Below are 20,820 nucleotides of genomic sequence, written 5' to 3'. Positions count from 1 at the left end.
AAATTTCCACAGTTGTCTGGCCTTAACAAGGCATCCCAATCTCCCCTATAGGATAATTTCAGAGAAGGCTGAGTAGGGATTCTGTACTTCTATTCTCACCAGGCAATAATGAAATACCCTTACTTGCCCCTTTAGTTTCATGTCAAAGAAGTCCCAGTGGAGAGTCAGGACTATTCTTACTGCCCCACAGAAACAAGGCCATAGTCCTCGGGGCGTTGCTGGAGGCCACTCCTACCTCGGCTAATCAGCCAGATATTAGTAGATGCCTAATGGGGAGTAGAAACTCTCACCCTACCATCAACAAGATCCCCAATCCTTGGGTCCAGAAACGCCAAGAAAGATTCTGGTATTCTAGTCCTATTTGGCACTAATGTCACAGCATCTCTCCTTCCATGATGAAGTGTTGGCAAAGGAAGTCAGCTAAAATATAAGGTTTAAGTAAGATTCTGAGTCTCATAAGATAATTGTCCAGATGTCCTAGGTTCAGTAAAAATCACCTGTCACAACAACAATCAGGAAGATCTCAAGATGATTCGGAAAAGGACAAAAATAAATGTGACAGAGTTTAGAATTACCAAAAAAAAAAAAAAAAAAGATTTTAAAGCAGTCATTATTGAAAGTTTTAACAGGCAATAGCAAACGTGCTTTTAATAAATGGAAAAATAGGAAGCCTTGACAATGAAATGGGAAGTCTCTGAATGGAAAAGGAAGACATAGGAAGAAAAAAATGAGAAATTTAGTACTTAAAAATACAATAATAAGCAAGAAAACTAAATATGCAATTACCCTACAATCTAGCAATTGTATTCTTGGACATTTTTCTCAGTGATAAGGAGGCTTATATAAGGGACTCACACAAAAAATGTATACATAAATATTAATGACAACTTTATTTGCAATAGCCAACTTTTAGCTATTTGCAATAGCCAAAAACTGGGAAAAAATGGATATTCTTTAATAGATAAGTAATTAAACTAACTGCAGTATATCTATAGCATGAAATACTACTCCTAAATAAAAATTAATGGATTATTGATTTCTATAACATAGATGCATCTCCAGATAATTACACTGAGTAGAAAAAAATAAAATCCCCAAAGGTTACATATTGCATGATTCCATTTATATAACACTTTGAAAAGATGAAATTTTATTAGAAAATTCTAATGTATAAATGAAGTTCTCTTAAAAAAACATAGTGATGGTGGGTGGTGCCTGGGTGGCTCAGTCAATTAAGTGTCCAACTCTTGATTTGGGCTCAGGTCATGATCTCAGGGTTGTGGGATGGAGCCCTGCATCTGTCCCCACACCCAGTGGGGAGTCTGCTTGAGATTTTCTATCTCTCCCTCTGTCCCTTCCCCTACTTGTGCACTCTCTCTCTTTCTCTAAAAATAAAAAAAAAAGTAAACAAACAAACAAACTTAAAAAAAAACATAGTGATGGTGATAGAATTATAAGAATTCAGGTAAGAAAGGATAGGACAATGAAAGAGAAGGCTATAAAAATGAGTAAAGGGAAATGGATGGAACTAAAAAACAATGTGCTACAGAAAAATTTCTATAAGACAGAAGGAAGACATAATTAGGTGTTCCAGGGAGAATAGACACAGCAGAAAGCACAGTATGGGACAGAGCAACTAAAACTAGGCAATGCAAATAAAAAGAAACAAATATAAAGGAAAAGATAAAAAGGATTAGAGTAGGAAAAATAGAAATAGAAGGTAGGCCAAGGGAATCCAATACAGACATAAAGGATGCCCTGGATGAAATCAAAGGTTTTGTCAAATGGAAATGAGGAGAACTATAAAAAGATATAATCAGAAATATAATAAAAATGAGAGACTTTAATTCCCTTCTCTCAGGAAACTCAGCTCTGGTGGCCAACAATTAAGTAAGGGTATAAAAGATCTGAATGACATAGTCAATGAGCTATATATTAATAGCTGACAATACTTAACAACATGGAAATAGAAAGTCGCTATGACTTGGCAGTTTTAAACACTTGGATCTGAATTGGAAATACAAACCAAAATTTTGCAGTAAGTAAAGAAAAAAGTAAGTTCTTTGAAAAAACAAATAATCCCAAGCTAACCTAATCAGGAAAAGGGATGAACAAATCCACAAAATACCCCAAAACGTGGAAATGGCCCAACCCAATATTATACTTAATAATAGTTCTAAAATTATTAAAGGAATGTGACATCATGTGAGATTAGCCACATAGACAAAATTAGAGTAGTGAGATAAGAAATAGTTCCAAAACACATGGTAAGAATTTACAGTGTGATAGACTGTGACATCACAAATCAGTAGGATAAACAGAGATTTTAAAAATAGTGCTGGACAGTAGATATCCATGTATGACCAACCTCTGCGAGTTTCAAACTTTTCTTCTGCAGCTTCCTCACCATCCTCAGCCTTCCTAGAGTTGAAGAGACTTAGGGCCTTGTTCTGGATTAGCTTTTGGCTTAAGGGACTGTTGTGGCTGGTTTGATCTTCTCTCCAGACCCCTGGAACTTTCTTCATATCAGTACTAAGTCTGTTCCACTTTCTTATCATTCCTGCGTTCGCTGGGATAGCACTTGTCATTTCCTTCAAGAACTTTTCCTTTGTTTTCACAACCTGGCTCACTGTTTAGTCCAGGAGACCTAGCTTTCAGCCCGTCTCAGCTTTCAACATGCCTTCCTCACTAAGCTTAATCAATTCTAACTTTTGATTTAAAATGAGAAATGTGTGACCTTTCTTTTCACTTGAACAATTAGAGGCCATTGTAGGGCTATTAAGCAGCCTAATTTCAATATTATTGCATCTCAGGGAATAGGGAGGCCTGAGGAGAGGGAGAGAGATGGGGAAACATCTGGTCCGTGCAACAGTCAGAACACATTTGCTAATTAAATTCACTGTCTTTTAGGGGCAGAGTTTGGTGGGGGTGGAGGAAGCCCAAATTACAATAGTAACATGAAAGATCACTGACCATAGATCACCATAACAAATATAATAACAATGAAAAAGTTTGAAATATTGTGAGAATTACCAAAATGTGACACAGAGACAGGAAGTAAGCAAATGCTGTCTTGCTGCAAAAATGGCACCACTAGACTTGCTCAAGGCAGGGTTGCCACCAACCTTCAATCTGTAAAAACCACAATCTCTGCAAGCACAATAAAGTAAAGCACAGTGAAACAAGACATGACTTGCTAAAAGCCATACAATAAAATATTGAAAATTTAACATAAAAATAAAGCTCTTGTGTATGTATGAACACACACACACACACACACAGACACACACGCACCCGCACTTAAGAAATGTCCAAAGCTAAGCAACAAAGTCAAACAATTTGCAGCTTATATAACAAGAACTAGTGTTCCTAACACATAAAGAACTTGCAGGAATCAGAAAGAAAAAGCCAACAACAAAATAGAAATTTGGGCAAAGGACAAAAACAATTTTCCGATAAAGAAATACAGATGGCTCTAATGTATACGAAAAGATGCACATAGTCATTTCCACAGACTTAAATGCAAATTTAAAATTATATGGTGACAGTTTATTTTTCCTACCCGATAGTAAACAATTCAGAAAAACTTCCATACACTTTGTTAATGTAGCTCTGGGGGAAATGAGGGTTTTTTTTTTTTTTTCATACTTTACTGGGGGAGTACAAACTGCAATGCGATTTACAGAGGGCAATGTAGCAAAGTCTGTTAAACAATCCTACAGATGTACAGATAATTTTGCATATATTCAAAATAATGTTTAAGGCTATTCATTATTACTTTGTAAAAAAGCAAAAGAGTCAAAACAATGCAAAGGTACATAAATTGGGACTCGATAATGTAAACGCTGGCCCATGTGCGTGATGGAATACTATACAGTGTGCAAAAAGAATGAGGTGTCTTGATAAATATTCATAGGGATAGATCCCCAAAATCCCTTGCTAAATTTTTTAAAGAGGTATGGTACAAAATAATGTAGATAGCGTGTTATTTATTTTTTTTTTTAAGAAGGAGTAAACAATAGGAATTTATTGCTTCAGCTTCTATACGTATGTATATACCCTGGGAGGATGCAACAGCAAGTGAGGTCACCTCTGGCAGATTTGAATGTGGATGCAGAATGATGTGGACAAGGGCAACGATGGGAGGGAGATTTTTCACTACATATATTTTATACTGTTTGGATTTTTGAACCTTATGAGAGTATAATCCCTCTAAAATTTGATGGTACTATTATAATCAGAAATTGATCTCCTTAAATTTTACGATCTAGGTCACTCGTCATGTTTGTTGAGTTAGCTTATGCTCTTATTAAATATCTGTAACACGGCATGATTTTGTTAGCTCTTAATACTGCAGAAATTAGTTTACCATTTCCATTGGGCTGGTAATTTCCAGTAACGTCCTGTTTTCACATTCCCTAAAATGTAGCTGTGACAAAGATCCTCAGACCACCGTCATTGAAAATGGCAGAAGCCAGCAGGGCCGGTTTTCCTTTGAAGTGTTCCGATTTGTGAAACACAAGAATCAGAAAATGTCCACCGTCTTCCTGCACTGTGTTACCAAGCTCTGCAGAGCTGATGACTGCCCCTTCCTTATGCCTGTATGTTTTTAGCAACTTTATTCTAAATTGTCAAATTGATCTAAGCTGAAAGGTTGTCAAGTGTTAGGAACTAATTTCTGTACCAAAAGTGCATGTGTGTCAGATCAGATGGTTTTAAGTAGAGTTTATTTATTCATCCAGTAAAGATCTACTGAATGCCTACTTTGTGCCAAACATAATACTGGGAATACAGACACGTGTGCATAAATTCTGAACTCATTTAGCTTGTGTTTGAAGACCATGACATAGTCATGGAAGAAAATAAGACAAAAATGTTATGGGCCAAAGGCAGAAATATATGGGTTGTGGTAAGAGGCAGTATTCACCATTGTGAGAGAGCCAGAGATTGGGAGGTTTGATGGAAGAGGAAGATGTGAAACCCGGGGTGTGATTTTGAAGGTGGAGAAACCCTGAAGCGATAAAATCAAGAGTGTGAGAGACACTCTATGTCATAGGTTGACCAAATTCACAGACACATAGACAGAGTAACCAGGGAACTGCCAAGCTTTCAGTAAGGTGATGGATTAGAGTTAGAGGATGAGTGGAAAACCTATGGAGGGGGAAGGGCTGACACTAGAAAGGTAGATTTGGGACTGATGGCTCAGGAATCCCTTGGATTACAGGTTAAAAAAGGTGTGGATCTGAATTGCATACAGCCATCATTAAAATGTTGATCCATTTAATAGTAAAAAAATATATATTTATTATATATATATAATATTATATAATATATATTTATTATTTAATATTATATATATATAATATATATATATATATTTCCAACAGGCCCCTAAGGTCACATCCATATTAACCGGAAGAAAATAAATGAAGCCACATTTTTTATTTAAAATAGCTTTAATAAGTTTTTATTCATGTGCAAATTCATGCATTTCTTCACAACAAGTGATGGCTTGAGTCCTAACCAGCTATGTCAGATGGGGTTAAATGGAGTCCACGTTACCTTGACTCTGTGCTGACCGACACTTCTGGAAAAAATTTATTAAAGGCTTGAGAGAGATAAAAGTAGAAAAGTTTGATAAACACAGCTCTTTTTCAGGAGAACCACTGAGCTATGTAAATTAATGAGGCAAAGCACAATTATAACGGGAAGAAATAAGAAATGTGGCCCAAGCCAGGATAAGAAACGCTGTAGCAGTTATATGCAAAGTAATTAAATAAATGCACAGAAGTAAATGAATAAAATTAAACATGTGGTATCTCTTCCAAAAGAATCTGCTTTCCAAATGGCCATAAAGAACCAATTTTGTGCCGGTGTGGAATCTCATTTGTTTTCATTAACACCTCAGATTTGCGGCCACAGAGAAAGGAGGGATGCGGGGAGGAGGACCACTTGGAGCCCCCCCAGCACGTCTGGAAACGCCGTCCTCTCTGCTGGTCCCATCATTACTCGGAGTGGTAGGAACATTCCTCCTTTTGTGTGTAGTAATAGATTCTTCCAAAATGGCTTATTACTTGGCTTCTAAGGAGGACTCAAAGTGGTTTCTAAACAGCACTAATTAACTGTGAAACAAGATAAACTGCTAAGCAACTTTAATTTCACAGTAGTTTCCTGTTTACTCAACTTTCACACAAAGGGCAAAATTGTCTTTACAATATTTCCCTTTTCACGCATGCACGTGCTACGCATGCACACACACAGATATACCTGCTGGACGTGTGTCACTCTCCCCTTTCCTGAGCTGCTCTCAGCCCCAGAAGATGGGCCCATGTGAACTGCACCCGTCCACTGCTTTGCCATCCATTGGGTATGGCCAGTAGGGTGGCTCAATCAGGGGATGGACGTGAAGTCTACACAACTTCTCCCAGACAACTTTCCCCACAGAACTGGAAACTCCCCCCTTGACCCATAGCCCAGGGAACTTGACTTTTTTGTGTGAATTCCCTATATCTTTATAAATAGTCCTATTAAGCTTTTCTAAAAAAGTTTAAGTACCCATGTGAGTAATTTGTTTCTTCCCAGGATCCTGAATAATTCACACCCCTTCCAACGCACTCAATCACAGTCATGAATCTAATAGACACACTGTTGATACATATATTCTCATGTACACAAATAATAATAAAAGTGTGCATGCGCATTTATGCACAAACTCTCCAAAGGAAAATTGCTTTGTATCAGTGTGAACCCAGAGACATTCAGAATCAATTGGATAAAACAGATGTGCAATGTAAATAACACAAACTGGTTCAGAAAAACTGGTTCTAGCTCCAGCTTTTATCTAAACAAACTATGTGACTTACGATTTTATGTCACTTCTCAAGGCAAATATTTCTTTATTTCTAACATGAGGGGTCTGCAGAAGTTGGCCTTAAGATTCTAACTTTATAGCTATAAATTTTGTCTTAAAAAAAGCAGAATTATGGTCTGGATTATATTGTAACAGTTTTTTCTCAATTTTATATGAGCCATAAGGCTATTATTATGTTTTGGATAAGTTATCGTCATTTTCCTCCCATAACTCCTGTTCCACGGTGAAAAGAAAGTTTTGCCTGAAATAGATAATTAAGCAAAATGTGGTTTGGGCCTAAAAAGTTTAGACAATTGCTTGAATTATTCACTCCTCTGTGTTTGTGTAGACAGCATTATTTAAAAACAAGCCAGTGTGTTTTTAAAAATAATGCAGAAATTTATTAAATACGAAATCTCAGACTTAGTCTGCATTCCCTGAGGTTTGGGATATGTTTTGAGTGGTTTGAAAATGACTGGTTTGTGGTTTGTGAAAGGCCCAATTCTTATCTCTGTCCGGCTGTCAGAAATAGCTCATAGAATTACACTGCATGGAAACTCTTGTTACCAATAATTAGGAATGCTTTTGGGTAGGCACAATAAAAAATATTTTTATTTCTGTGGAACATATCTAGAGTCAGTTTTGTATAAGAAAAAAAAAAAAAACCTTGAAAGTGACATCTCTCTGCCCTTGTTGAGTAGATGGCTTTTCCTCATTAGCCTCCTTGCTTCTTTCTTACCCGGGTCAAATCAAATTTAAATATTATACATTTTGATTAATTTGTTAGCGTAAGATAAATTTTTTATAAAGACCAACATTTCTAAGACCCTCAAATCCCAGTAAAGATTACCAACTAGAAGTTTCTAATACTACCATAGCTAACCAGCCATGCAGTTTTGTAGGGTTCACCTACACCATATTCAGTTGCCCAAAATATCTGTGCTAAAACCTTAAAGAGCTAATGCCCTGATCATAGTGCCTCTGATGTCATGCCTGAATTTCTTCCTTTCCAATTTCAACCTATTTTCACCTCAAGGATAACATTCATTTTCCTTTTATCTTTAATATCTTATTTATTTATTTATTTGAAAGAGAGAGAGAGAAAGAGGGATCATGAGCACGGGGGAGGGCAGAGGGAGAAGTAGGCTCCCCACTGAGCAGGGAGCCTGATGTAGGACTTGATATCAGGACTCTGGGATCATGACCTGAGCCAAAGGCAGATGCTTAATCGGCTGAGCCACCCAGGCACCCTAACATTCATTTTCCAACACAGTAGTATTGTCTTGGTTACCTCCGTCTCCTCATCATCAAAGCCCCCAAAGAATCATGTTCAAACCTTCCAGATGCTCTTCATTCCTCTCTTTCTCTCTGCAGACTTATTTTTTATAATTTTGATAAATAGCCATAGGAAGGTGCTCATTTTGGGGCAATCATGGTGACCCTACTGTGTGGAAGGCCATATATAACAATGTTTACATTATGATACTACAGTATCATAATTTAAATATTATTCAATTCTGCATAAATACAGAACTCAGAAATCAAGCTATATCCATCCACAGGAAAATTCTATGTAAACGTAATGTCTGGCTTAATGACCAGGGCTACCTTCTTTTCTAAGTTTCACTTTATTTTTATCTTAAGTCAGCTAGAATTTATCTCTTCAGATCCTATGGCCGATTTTATATAGACAAGTCCAATTTCAGGCTTGATTTGCTCTCTCCAAAGCTCTCTGGTACTTGGGAGTTTTGCTCTGTTTACTCATTGAACCACTCCTTTCCCCTGGACATCTGACTTAGGTCAAGTTTAATAAGTTGTTAAAGCTCAGTACTTTTGTTTTAATGAAATCAAGGACATTCTGGTTATTTTTACCCAACATTGTAAATCCTTTTGTTGGTTGATTTAGCAAAATATTCATATCTTCAAAGTTTAAAATCCTCGAAATTCCTGAAGTATTCTCTTTTGTAAGCTTTTATTTATTTGTCAGAGAAAGAAAGAGGGAGAGAGCACGGGGGAGTAACAGGCAAAGAGAGAACAGTCTCTGCTGAGCAGAGAGCCCAATGCAGGACTTAAACTCAGGACCCTGGGATCATGACCTGAGCCAAAGGCAGGTGCTTAACTGAGCCACCCAAGCATCCCTCCTGAAGTGTTCTTATTTTATGCCCTCACATGCTGCTAACTATTCACTAGGGGAATGCTTATCATGGGGTAGAGTTCTGGAAATTCACAACTGCAAGTACCGGGAAACAATAGTACCTAATTGTTTTATTATGTAAATTCCAATGGAGAAGTCCAAGCCAAGCTAGTCAACCCATGTCATTGAGTTTTATGGGGAGTTAATAAATTCATTGGAATCTCCACATGGGACAGACACTCTGCTAGGAACTGCAAACACACTAGAGAATAGTCTCTGCTTTCAAGGATCTTAACATTCAAAAGTAGAGACAGACTTGACAAATGTAACACACAGTGGAAGGGATAAAGTTTGGAACTTCTCAGGGTGGCTGGGTGGCTCAGTCTGTTGTGCTTCCGACTCTTGATTTTAGCTCTGGTCATGATCTCAGGGTTGTGAGATTGAGCCCCCGGTCAGCTCTGTGCTGGGTGTGGCACCTGCTTAACACTCTCTGTCCGTCTGTCTGTCTGTCTGTCTCTCTCTCTCTCTCTCTCTGGCGCCTGGGTGGCTCAGTTGGCTGAGCTTCCGACACTTGACTTTGGCTCAGGTCATGATCTTAGGGTCCTAGGATCAAGCCCTATTTTGGCCCATAGGGGAGATGGGCCTTGATGATTCGCTCCATCTCCCTCTGCCCCTCCCATCCTGCTTTCTCTCTCTCAAATAAAATAAATACATCTTCTTAAAAAACCTCTCTCTCCCTCTCCTTCAGCCCTCCCTCTCTAAAAAAAAAAGTTCAGGAGTTCTGAATTTGACATATATAGTCCATTTTACCATATAGGTAGATAGCTAAAAATTAAAAAAGAGTTTGCTTGTGCTAAAAAAGGAAAAATATTTATTCTGTATATATCTTTGTGCTAATGTTTACTTTTTCCATTTATTTCTACTACTTATATGAGAGAAAAGCAGAGAAAAAGAATTTATCTGCTGCTTCTGGCTTTCAAACAGCTATGGTATTGCTACCATTATTTTCTTCCTATGGGTCCTCAGCGAGCTGCATGTTTTTTGAACAGCCCATCAAGTTTAGTATTCCAATCTGTTCCAATTCCAGAAGGTTTCTTTTAATATATATGTATATGGTAAGACCAAGTAGGTATAAGAGAAAAAAAACAGAGTGTGTGGTGGAAAAGATCTGGAAAGTGTCCTTTGGGACTAGACCAAGTTGCAAGATAATGGAAATTGAAGGACACCAGAAACAGCTACTACATAAAGTGATTCTCTCTACCTTTATCCACTATCAAATATAATTCCAAATAATATTCAAATATTACCTGCTTTGATTTTAGCCATCTGCCAGAGGTAGGATGGTTTCATTTTTTTATAGTCCCAGAACCTATAGCTGGTATAGCGCATTTGACAGTTTGTCTCACGTAAAGATTTGTCCCGCAGCCCAGGCCTGGAGAGGGATACCTGGGATATTGTTCCTACAGAAGCATTTGTGGTAATGTGGGAGAGAAGGGGATATTCTGACCTCTTTAATTAACTTCAGGATGCAGAAAATAGTGTGGGCATCCAGTCCTAGCACTTCCTTTTTTAAAGATTTATTTATTTATTTGAGACAGAGAGAGAGAGAGAGAGAGAGTGCACAAGCATGAGACAGGGAGAAGGAGAATCAGGCTCCCTGCTGAGCAGGGAGTCAGATGTGGGGCTATATCCCAGGACCCTAAGATCATGACCTGAGCCAAAAGCAGATGCTTAACCAACGGAGCTACCCAAATGCCCAAGTCCTAGCACTTTCACCTAATTTGGGACACATAGGAGGGAGGAGTTTCTATTCTTTAACCCCCCCCCCCAAAAAAAACCAAATAAGTGTGACTTGTAAACAAAGAATAACTTTGAAAAAGGAACTTTAGAGCATTAGATATTCTCCATGTTCCAGTGAGGCAACTTATCTTGGAAATCTTTTGGAAGAATTGATCACAGTTCATTCATTCCATCCATTTCCATGAGAAACAAATGTCTTTACAAAATAGTGTTGGTTGGAGGTTAGGGTTTTCCTAAGGGTGTCCTATAATGAAAATTTGTGGCTTTTTTTTTCTTTTTGTCTTATAGTGGTGCACTGCACCATTCTAAAGAATACTATAAATAAGCACTCTATTAATTTGGGGCATTGTAATTCAGGCTCAAACAGCAGAATCATCATTTCTACCAAGACTCATGTGTCTTAAAAGACATGGCATCAGATGGCCTATAAATATCACATCAGGTTCTCCCAATCAATTGTTTCAAATACTAATCCTGGGGTTTCATAGCTTAAGATATTCATCTTTATAACTAAAGATATTTTCCATACTTGGCTAGTTTATATTATTTTAGAAAAAGAATTCCGAAGCTGAGTTTTTATTTAAACCTGTTTACTTTATCATGGAGGCTGTGACAGATGGAAGTGTCTTCATCTGTAAAATGGGGGTAGCGATAATATCAAAATCATAAGGCTGTTATGAGGACAAAATGTGATAACATGAAGGAGCACTTTGTAAACTGTATGGCATTACACACATGATAATTGTAATGATATTTAGACTCCAAAATCGAACAGTCAACTGCACACATTTTATGGTTCAAATAATGGACCTTCACAGACACATATATACTTTGTATTTAAGAACTAAAAGGAAATCCACTCATTGTGCATGATCGGGGTTAATGGCTATATGACTACCAAATGAGGAACACAGGTTGGGAAACCAGGTGAATCCATTCATTGCATCTATTATTATGTTTGCCAGGAACAAGTAAAAAACTGATGTCTTTAATCTTTTACTTAACAGATGCAAAAAACCCTACAACTCAAGATTAGGAGCCATGTTTTCCTTTCATTTAGTTATTAAGTGTGAATTTATCTTTTTGGAACTTAAAATGATGTTTTTGCAGATTATCATGGGCAAATTGGCAACACTTAAAATAGAGCGGCACTAAATAATGAATATTTCTCTAAAACAAAATAACAAATGGCAGGTTATAGGGCTATAAAAATGTAATAGCTGTTAACAATTACTGCCCCCACTAACGTGACTAAAGAGATAATGACAAAGCAAAGTTGGCAGGAAAGAATATAATATAGTATATTTTGCAATTATATTTGTATGCCCGGGGCAGTGGCAGGGTTGGGCTTATGGAATAGAAAGATAATAAAATCTCAGACACGTGGAACAGAAAGAGAATGATTTAGGATGATTTTCATTATTGTCTTCCCCAAGGAGCTTGTGGGTGAAGATGAGGGCACATATAGGTAAAAAGTAATCACAGAATTATAATAAGCATAAGTAAATATTTAGAGATACAATATCACTTTTCTTTTTCTTTTCTCTCCCAGACGAGACTCCAACCAACAATTCACAGCTTGGTAAGATAATGAACATATATTGAAAATAAAAGTATGATTTTCAAAAATTTTAGTATTTTTTGACGATCAGTTGCAAAATTCTAAACAACTAAATATAATGAGTTCTGATTTTATGCATGTGTTATATTTTACATAACAGTTCACTGAGGATTTCTGAATTGATATGTGACCTGTTGGTCAATTTTTATAGCATTTTATAGATGATTTTTTTTTGCCTGCCTATGGGATACAAGATATCTAAATCACATAATCCTTTGGTTATTGAATTATAGTCAAATAGATTATAGAATGAATCAACTTCATGCTGTTACTTTACAAGATACTAATGACAGATGTTTTTCAGGTATAAATGGGGATAAGGCTAGATAAATCTGATATTGGATTTTTCTACTGTGCTTTATTGCTTGCAGGCTCTCCAAATGAACCTCCTTTCCAGCTGAATGCTGTCACCAGTGCACTGATATCGGGAATGGTCATTCTGGGAGTCATGAGCTTTTCTCTTCTCCTGTGCTCACTGGCCCTTCTACAAAGGAAGACACCCACCAATTTGGTGTTGAATGGCATAAGAAACCCAGTCTTTGATTGACTGTAATGGTCCCTCCTCTTGAAAGAAGGATTCACTGACCATAGCATGGGTGACTGGTCAGTGTTTCATCCAAATTGAATGCCAGCCAGCATTTGATATTTGTAGGTTTGATAGGTTTCACAGTGTAGCTTGTTAGCCTAATGATAGCAAAAGAATTGTGGTGATATTGTTCTTGTCACTATGTATGTGGCCAGTTCTTTTTGTTTGGCACCAGTGGGTATAATGAGAAGAAGCAAACAATATTCAGGACTTAGATCATACAGGATCAGTCATATTTCATTTTATTTTAATTTTCTTTTGATTAATGGTTGTTATAGAGATAAAAGGTAGGCATAGAAAAAAGTACATTTGTTGCATTTTCCCCCCTAAGCATTAAAACCCAATGTGATGGCATTTAGATTTGTGTATGTGGTCCTAAAATGAAAGTTCCTTTTTTGTTTTATTCCAGATAATTCCAGCTTGGGGATATGTTTTAATTGGACTGGCCAATGTGGACACCTGAGATTTAATTACTCATTCTATAACCTGTGTTTTTGGCTGATTTCCATGTCTGATGACATTCATTAAAAAAAAAAAAAAAACAAAACACCAACAACAAAACAACAAACTCTTGGGAAATGTAGCTTAACCTAGAGCATCTACTTGTGTAGCAAACAGTAAAAATAGTCATTAATCTCTAAAGGATACTAAGTGACCCTAGAACATTATTCATTTGGTTAGAAATGAATGTGATCAGTTTTCTCCTGGTTCAAGTGAGAACATCAGCACATGTTGACTCTCCTCCCAGGTAAACAACTCAGCTGCTTTTGCAGCTGTGTTTCCAGCAGTGAGGCAAAGGCAAAGATCATTCTTCATTCAGGAGCCATTACAGGAGAAAACAAACCATAGTTGTGGGAGAAGACACTGTCCCCACACATAAGTACAGTGTTCCCATGGGGGAATTTAAGAACCTAGTTTCCTTTTCTCCCCCCGTGACAACGAGGAAACTGGGTAAGTTCGTTTTGCAGAACATTGTTGGAGTCTCTGAAAAAATGTCCTTTTCCCACAAATTTCTGATGCTGGCTAAACAAAGAATCTGGAGGAGCCCTACTTTCTAAGGTGTCTTCTTGAAAATGTCATGATTGCCACGGAATAAACAGTATTTTCCTATAATAATAAACTGCAAGAAGCATGTGATCCTTTATCAGTTTTGTAAAAAAAAAAAAAAAAAAAAAAGTTTCAAAGCCAAGGTTTAAGCAGCCTATGTTCTTATAAAAAAAAAAAAAAATCAACCTTCTGTTTGTTCAGTCTATCTACACAACTGAATAGAAGAATTCAGTGACAAACATCAAAACCTAGCATGTGTGGCTACCAGAAGTGCTATGCTAACTATTACAACTGCTGTAGAGACTAATTTCTATTCAATATTTGTGACCCATTATTCAGAACTTAATTTACTATACTATATGCAAATCATTATGCAATTTTAAATTTGTTTCAAATGAAGTAGTTATGCTCTGAAGTTAATAATTAAATCAATCACCAAATCAAAAAACACCTTTTCTCCAATTTGCCTGAACAGATCAGAAGAAAGTGTTTCTATTATGATAATTAGCCATATGATTGCCTCACCTCTCTTTTTCAAGGTGTGGATACAGTCAAAGTGAAATGGGATCTGGAAAGTCTTTGGATAATTTATTTGATATTAAAAAGTAACACTTAAAAAGCCAACCTCTTCTTCCCTGTGTTACTTCAAAATCACTTTGAAGTGACCATTCTGAACTTTTATCTGTATTAAAATTTTGTTTTCTACTTTAAGGGGAAAAAAATCCTACAGAAAAAAAAAAAGGAAAGACCATGCATGCTACCTATGTGACCTTTCATGTGCATGGATAGTGTTAGTCTGGTAGATCTGTATCAGGTACTTTAAGTGAATCTCCATTAATCTGAGGATTAAATCCTGTGAATAGAACATTATCATTAAAACCGGTTGGTCAGTTTGATTTTGTGCTTTGGGGATGACTGCTGTTCCAGTGCTGACCTTTTATATTCTATATACCACTTTTGAAAACTGAGTAATGGACACATCATTTTGCAAGCCACTTACATCTCACATTATTTCTTTGCCACCCTTTCATCATAAATGGGAGAATCAGAGCTATAATGAGACAGACCAGGTTTGTTTTATATATAGCTTTGTTCTCGTCAACTGCAGTTATATGTAGTACTTAGTTGCACTGAATATTTGGGTTACTTTAGTGTGAAAGCCTTACAAAATATGTGCAAAAGTTCCTTCAGTTTTAATACCTCAAACTGTTTTGTTTTTGTTTTTGTTTTTTTTTTTGCACTTCAGGGGTAAGGTCTGATGATGTGTAAAAGATAATTGTTAATAAAATAATTATAAATGAATATCTTTAAAATAGTCATCTGGTTTTTTTAAAAAACGACATTTCTCCTTCCTAGTCTCAACATACTCATCCCGCTTTCACAAGCATTAAGAAGTATTGAACTTAATAGAAGCTACCTAATGGGACAGGAAAGGGCAGCGATCTCTGAAGTTAGATGAAGCTTGTTCTCTCCATTTTGAGCTTCCTGGTTATGGCTCTGCGTCAGGAGACCTGTTCAGGAGAAGCTGATGGTAAAGAAGTGTACTTTACCTTGAATTTGAGCACTGATTAAAATTGAGCCTATAATGTTTAAAACTTTGAGGGGAAAGTCAGAACTGGAAAGACAAGGAGCTCAGCTTCTGCCTAGAGTTTCATGGGCTCTCATGACAGTTCCACCAAACTCTGGCTGTCATTCCTTGTTTTGGGAAGTGACATAGAGTTGAGGAAAAAAACTTTTCTTGATTCAAGGAGAATCTAATCTTATAGAAGTGAGTACTTCTCTGGGTCTTCAAATGCTGGCACTTAGCTTTGGGAGCATCGCAGAAATGATGTCCTTTCATGACATTGTCAGCGTGGAAAATGTAGTAAACTTCTACAAGTGAGAAAAGAGCAGGAGAAGTCCTAGGAGATACTTATTTGTGAACACATATGAGACATAATTTGAAGGATTTCCAGAGCACTTGGCAGGAGAGAATTTTAATAGGATGGAGAGCCTTCTATTATGACTGTGGAGGTTATTAGGCTAGCACACGTTGGCTTTCATTCTATATTTATAAGGGAAAAAGCAAGTCGATCACAGATCAATTGCCTTTGAGAATGAAGTTCCTCAATTATTTACAAGTGAGGAGACATTTAATATAAAACAATCCAAATTTGTAATTTAGAGAAAAATGTAGTTGGGTAGTAAAGAAAACAAATGCCAGGGGGCTACCTGTTGTATTAACCAGGGTTCTCCAGAGGAAAAAGAACTAATGGGACATATGTACTATATATAAAGAGGTTTATTTTAAGGAATTAGTTTACATGATTATGGAGTCTGGCAAGTCTCAAGATCTACAGTTAGCAAGGCCCAGAGAGCTGGTGGTGGAGTTCTAGCCTGGGTCCAAAGGCCTGAGAACCAAGACAGCCGATGGTGTGTTTCCAGTCTGCAAGCTAGCAAGCAGGCTTAAGAACCCCCAAAGAACTATTATTTCCACTCAGTTCCAAAGACAGGAATAAACCCGTGTCCCAGGTTGAAAGGCAGTCCGGTGGAAATATTTCTCTCCCAGTCACAGGACGTTCAGCCTTTTTGTTCTATCCAGATTTTCAAATGACTAAATGGAGTCCACCCACACGAGGGAGGGCAAATCTGTTGACTCATTTACTCAAATGTTATTGTCATCCAGAAACACCTCACAGACACGCCCAGAGTAATATTTGACCAAATGTCTAATGACCCGTGACCTAGTCAAGTTGATACAAAATGAACATCACAGATGGTAAACTTGCAAACACACCATTAATATATCACACTTCTGAAAACCAAAAGTCCTAATCAATCCAATAATGGTAAGGGAATGGAAAAAGAAAAATGTCACACAATTTGGCAGTCTATGATTGCAATGATTTTGAAACAATGTCCAAAGGTAGGGAATTAGGAGCAGAGGGTTCTCTTTTATGTTAGCTAGCAATATGGGTCACATAGAGAAAGGATAGGGCCTTGAGTAGATGGGCAGTGATGAGCTCCAAAGCTGTGCCAAATTATCCTTTTGAGCATCAGGAGAAAGAGGGCAGAGGAAAGCTTGGCATCAAAGTACTGATGCACCCACATCCCGCAGGGCTGGCTCTGGAGCAGAGTGAGGGATGACATCAGCCATGACAACCGGCCAGAAGCAGTAGAGAACATAACACAGCAAAGCAGAGATATTGGGGGCAAATGCAGCAGGGGGAGTGCCAGATGCTGGAAGGAGAGACACCTTCTTAATGGGAATGAGTTCATTAATGGGAGACAAAAGGAGAATCTCTGGTAGCTGTTACCCATATTTCTCCTGATGGTGGCCCATCTGCTCCAGAGGCTCCAAGGAAGTAGAAACTGGATAAAAATGTCACCTCTCTCTTTTTTTTAATTTATTCTTTTTGTATATTTTTTATTGGAGTTCAGTTTGCCAACATATAGCATAACACCCAGTGCTCATTCCATCAGGTGCCCCCTTCAGTGCCCGTCACCCAGTCACCCCCACCCCCGCCCACCTCCCCTTCCACTACCCCTTGTTTGTTTCCCAGAGTTAGGTGTCTCTCATGGTCTGTCACCCTCACTGATATTTCCCACTCATTTTCTCTCCTTTCCCCTTTATTCCCTTTCACTAATGTTTATATTCTCCAAATCAATGAGACCATATGATGCTTGTCCTTCTCCGATTGACTTACTTCACTTAGCCTAGTACCCTCCAGATCCATCCACGTCGAAGCAAATGATGGGCATTCGTCCTTTCTAATGGCTGAGGAATATTCCATTGTATACATAGACCACAGCTTCTTTATCCACTCATCTGTCGATGGACACCGAGGCTCCTTCCACGGTTTGGCTATCGTGGCCATTGCTGCTATAAACATCGGGTGCAGGTGTCCCGGCTTTTCACTGCATCTGTAACTTTGGGGTAAATCCCCAGCAGTGCAATTGCTGGGTCGTAGGACAGGTCTATTTTTAACTCTTTGAGGAACCTCCACAGTTTTCCAGAGTGGCTGCACCAGTTCCCATTCCCACCAACAGTGCAAGAGGGTTCCTCTTTCTCCACATCCTCTCCAACATTTGTTGTTTTTCGTCTTGCTAATTTTCCCCATTCTCATTGGTGTGAGGTGGGATCTTATGGTGGTTTTGATTTGTATTTCCCTGATGTCACCTTTCCATGTTTGTGAGAATACCTTGTCTGATTGCTTGTTGGTACACAGCATCAGTTTCTGCAAATGTGAGTGACACAGGAGAAATGAAAAACAGACGTGGTTAAGGTCACTTTTCTGCTGAGAGAGCAGAGAGAGAACCGGTTTGGGGCCTTCTACTCCAGGTCCTTGACATAAGATTTGGAAATCTCTGCTCAGTAAACTTCATTTGCAAAATGCTTTCTATTCTTCAAAAAGTGAAATCAAGAGCTCAGATTGTTATCTACATAGTGCAGGTCTCCAGTTCTCTTTGCCTCAAGTATCTGGATATTTTCTGTTTTACTTAAATTGCCAACATAATTACCTCAATTTTCTCTTTCATTTTCTATGTTGAAAAGTGAAGTGCCGTCATTATATAGAGGTTTAATGGCCCAATGTAGCCCAAATTTTGAGGTTAGTTTTCATCAAGAGTAGAGCTCCATTAGCATTGCCCAAGATGGAATCCGGTACTGAATAGCCCTGCTGGTTTGGCTAATCAACGAACACTGGAAGATCCTGGGAGAGTTGTAGTTTGACAAGTTCACACAATTTTGCCTCAGTTCTAAAGGCCCTTAAGCTATTTCTCCTCTTGTATGTAGTTTGTCACCTTTTTTTTTTCCCCAGTAGTGAACAATTGACTAAAATGAAAAATTACTAGAGAGGAAATATAGTACATTTTAGGAATTATTTACCACCTGGGATTGGAAATTATTTGCTTTTTAAAAGATATCGTTTTGCTAACACATATTTTGCTGCTGCTAAAATGAAGTGACAGAGAAAATGCACCATGCCCACTGGACTCGAATCTCCCTTCAATCCTACAGAGATAAATCACGATTTTTTTTTTGGGGGGGTGGGCATCACCCTCACTCTTGAACTACAACAGGAACAAAGGTGATTCACTAGCTCTCATCAAAAGATTTATCAAAACCTTAATGCTTTTTTTCCAATTTGTCAAAGGATATGTAATGAGAATTTCTCTTACACATCACCATCCTTGATCTGCGGTCCTTATACCATGATCCCAAAGAGAGAAAGGTCCAAAAGTAGAGGCAAAGGGCTATACCATCAGTCGTATAAGGAAGTTTCCTGGGAGCTGCCACAGGACACTTTCATATTCTAGTGGCCAGAACATGGTCACATGGTCATACTACCAGCAAGGGTGTCTGGGAAATGTACTGTGGGAGTCCACGTGCCCAGAATTATCAGGAGGTCTGACTTAAGCCTGTGCCACTCAAATAATGTCCTCATTTACTCACAACCTTAGAATGTTAGATACGTTGATTTATGTACAAGATGTTTATCACTATTATTTTGAACAAAAAAGCATTAGATGCCACCTAGATGTTTTCAAATACAGAATTCTTAGATGTACTGCATGACTGTTCTGTGATATAAGAATATGTAGACACTGAAAATCGGTTATTAAAATACCCTTTACCAAATAAGAATATGCTGGAATATGAAAAGGAAAAGGAATACTGGACCGTATCTATAATATAAGCTCACACAGAAAAAAAAAAGAAGGAAATTGGCAGGAATGTCAACTATGGTCAGTAAGGAAAAATTATTGGTCTTAATTTTAATCTCATATGACTCTCTGGCATTTTTTTTTTTCGTTTTCTAATGATTTAGAAGTTGAAAAAAATGTTTTGTATATATTCCTGAGATAATCGCATCAATTTAAAAAACTGTGTTTTATTTCAGCTACCGAGAAAAATATTTGTACCTATTTTAATAAACATACACATGAAGGGAGCAAGCCCAAAACTTTCTGAGAGACAGTGAGAATTTAAATGCTTTGCTTATGCCTAACATTTTATTCAATTGTTAATTTTAACATTTTACTCAATATGCAAATGATCTACACTGCACTTCAGATTATACAATGGCAGATACTAAGCGGATTTGGGGGGACTCTGGCTTCTATTGACAGCAATGAATGAGCTATCCGACTCATTGTTTTTCATTTGTGCATTTGTTTTTCCCACATCACCAGCATTCGTTATGGTTAGCCGGGCTCGCACTGAAGAAGGGTTTATGCTCTGGGAAATGGTTGAAAAGCATCATCATCTTCATTATGTCAACAATGAAAATTATGTTTGTCTACGCTCACTGGAGTTGATGGCTGGAATGTTTGAAAACAACATCCAGGCATTTTCCCTCTCACCCTGAGGGGGGCGGGAGGGAAAGACATCCATGCTAGCATTATGTTTTTATTTTACAAATAATCTGTTTCCCCCTGCCCTTTAGATCTGAGAAAAGCTGCCTGTAATAAATGCTATTTGAACATAGAGGCAATTTCCAGAATGAGTATAATGCCACTGCCTGCCGAATCTTGAGAGAGATGGCCTATGAAAAAGATACAGAAATTCTCCAGATTACCCCCTTCAGTTGAACACTACCCGGATTTTGAAGTGAACAAATAACTATTTTCTCTGCATCTTTGCCTCACCCCATCTCCCCTTCAGAACACTGTTAATTACTTTGCTGACACTTCACATTTCTTCCATTACCTGCTAAGTATTCCTGGGAATGGGTGGACGGAAATTCATTATAAATATAAGGCCCGACTCCTTCAGGTCTGAGGGAAAAGACTGGGGCAGC

At 37.8% G+C, this 20,820-nt stretch overlaps 1 protein-coding gene across 15 annotated transcripts in view; it reads left to right on the top strand.

Moving 5' to 3' along the window:
- Nucleotides 1–15,340, top strand: part of ZPLD1 (zona pellucida like domain containing 1) — an 80,568-nt gene extending 65,228 nt beyond the window's left edge. For 14 of the 15 annotated variants that reach the window (XM_072811596.1, XM_072811595.1, XM_072811603.1 and 11 more), the window contains 4 exons: nt 4,430–4,601; nt 5,909–6,017; nt 12,337–12,366; nt 12,777–15,340. In XM_072811596.1, coding sequence (XP_072667697.1) covers nt 4,430–4,601; nt 5,909–6,017; nt 12,337–12,366; nt 12,777–12,952 — 487 coding nt within the window. In that variant the 3' untranslated portion in view covers nt 12,953–15,340. The remainder of the gene's footprint in view (nt 1–4,429; nt 4,602–5,908; nt 6,018–12,336; nt 12,367–12,776) is intronic. The other variant, XR_012024138.1, reaches the window with a different exon arrangement.
- Nucleotides 15,341–20,820: the final 5,480 nt, after the last annotated feature.

Source organism: Canis lupus, chromosome 35, assembly GCF_048164855.1.
Source record: "Canis lupus baileyi chromosome 35, mCanLup2.hap1, whole genome shotgun sequence".
Lineage (NCBI taxonomy): Eukaryota > Metazoa > Chordata > Mammalia > Carnivora > Canidae > Canis > Canis lupus.
This window is presented reverse-complemented; position numbering and strand designations above follow the sequence as displayed.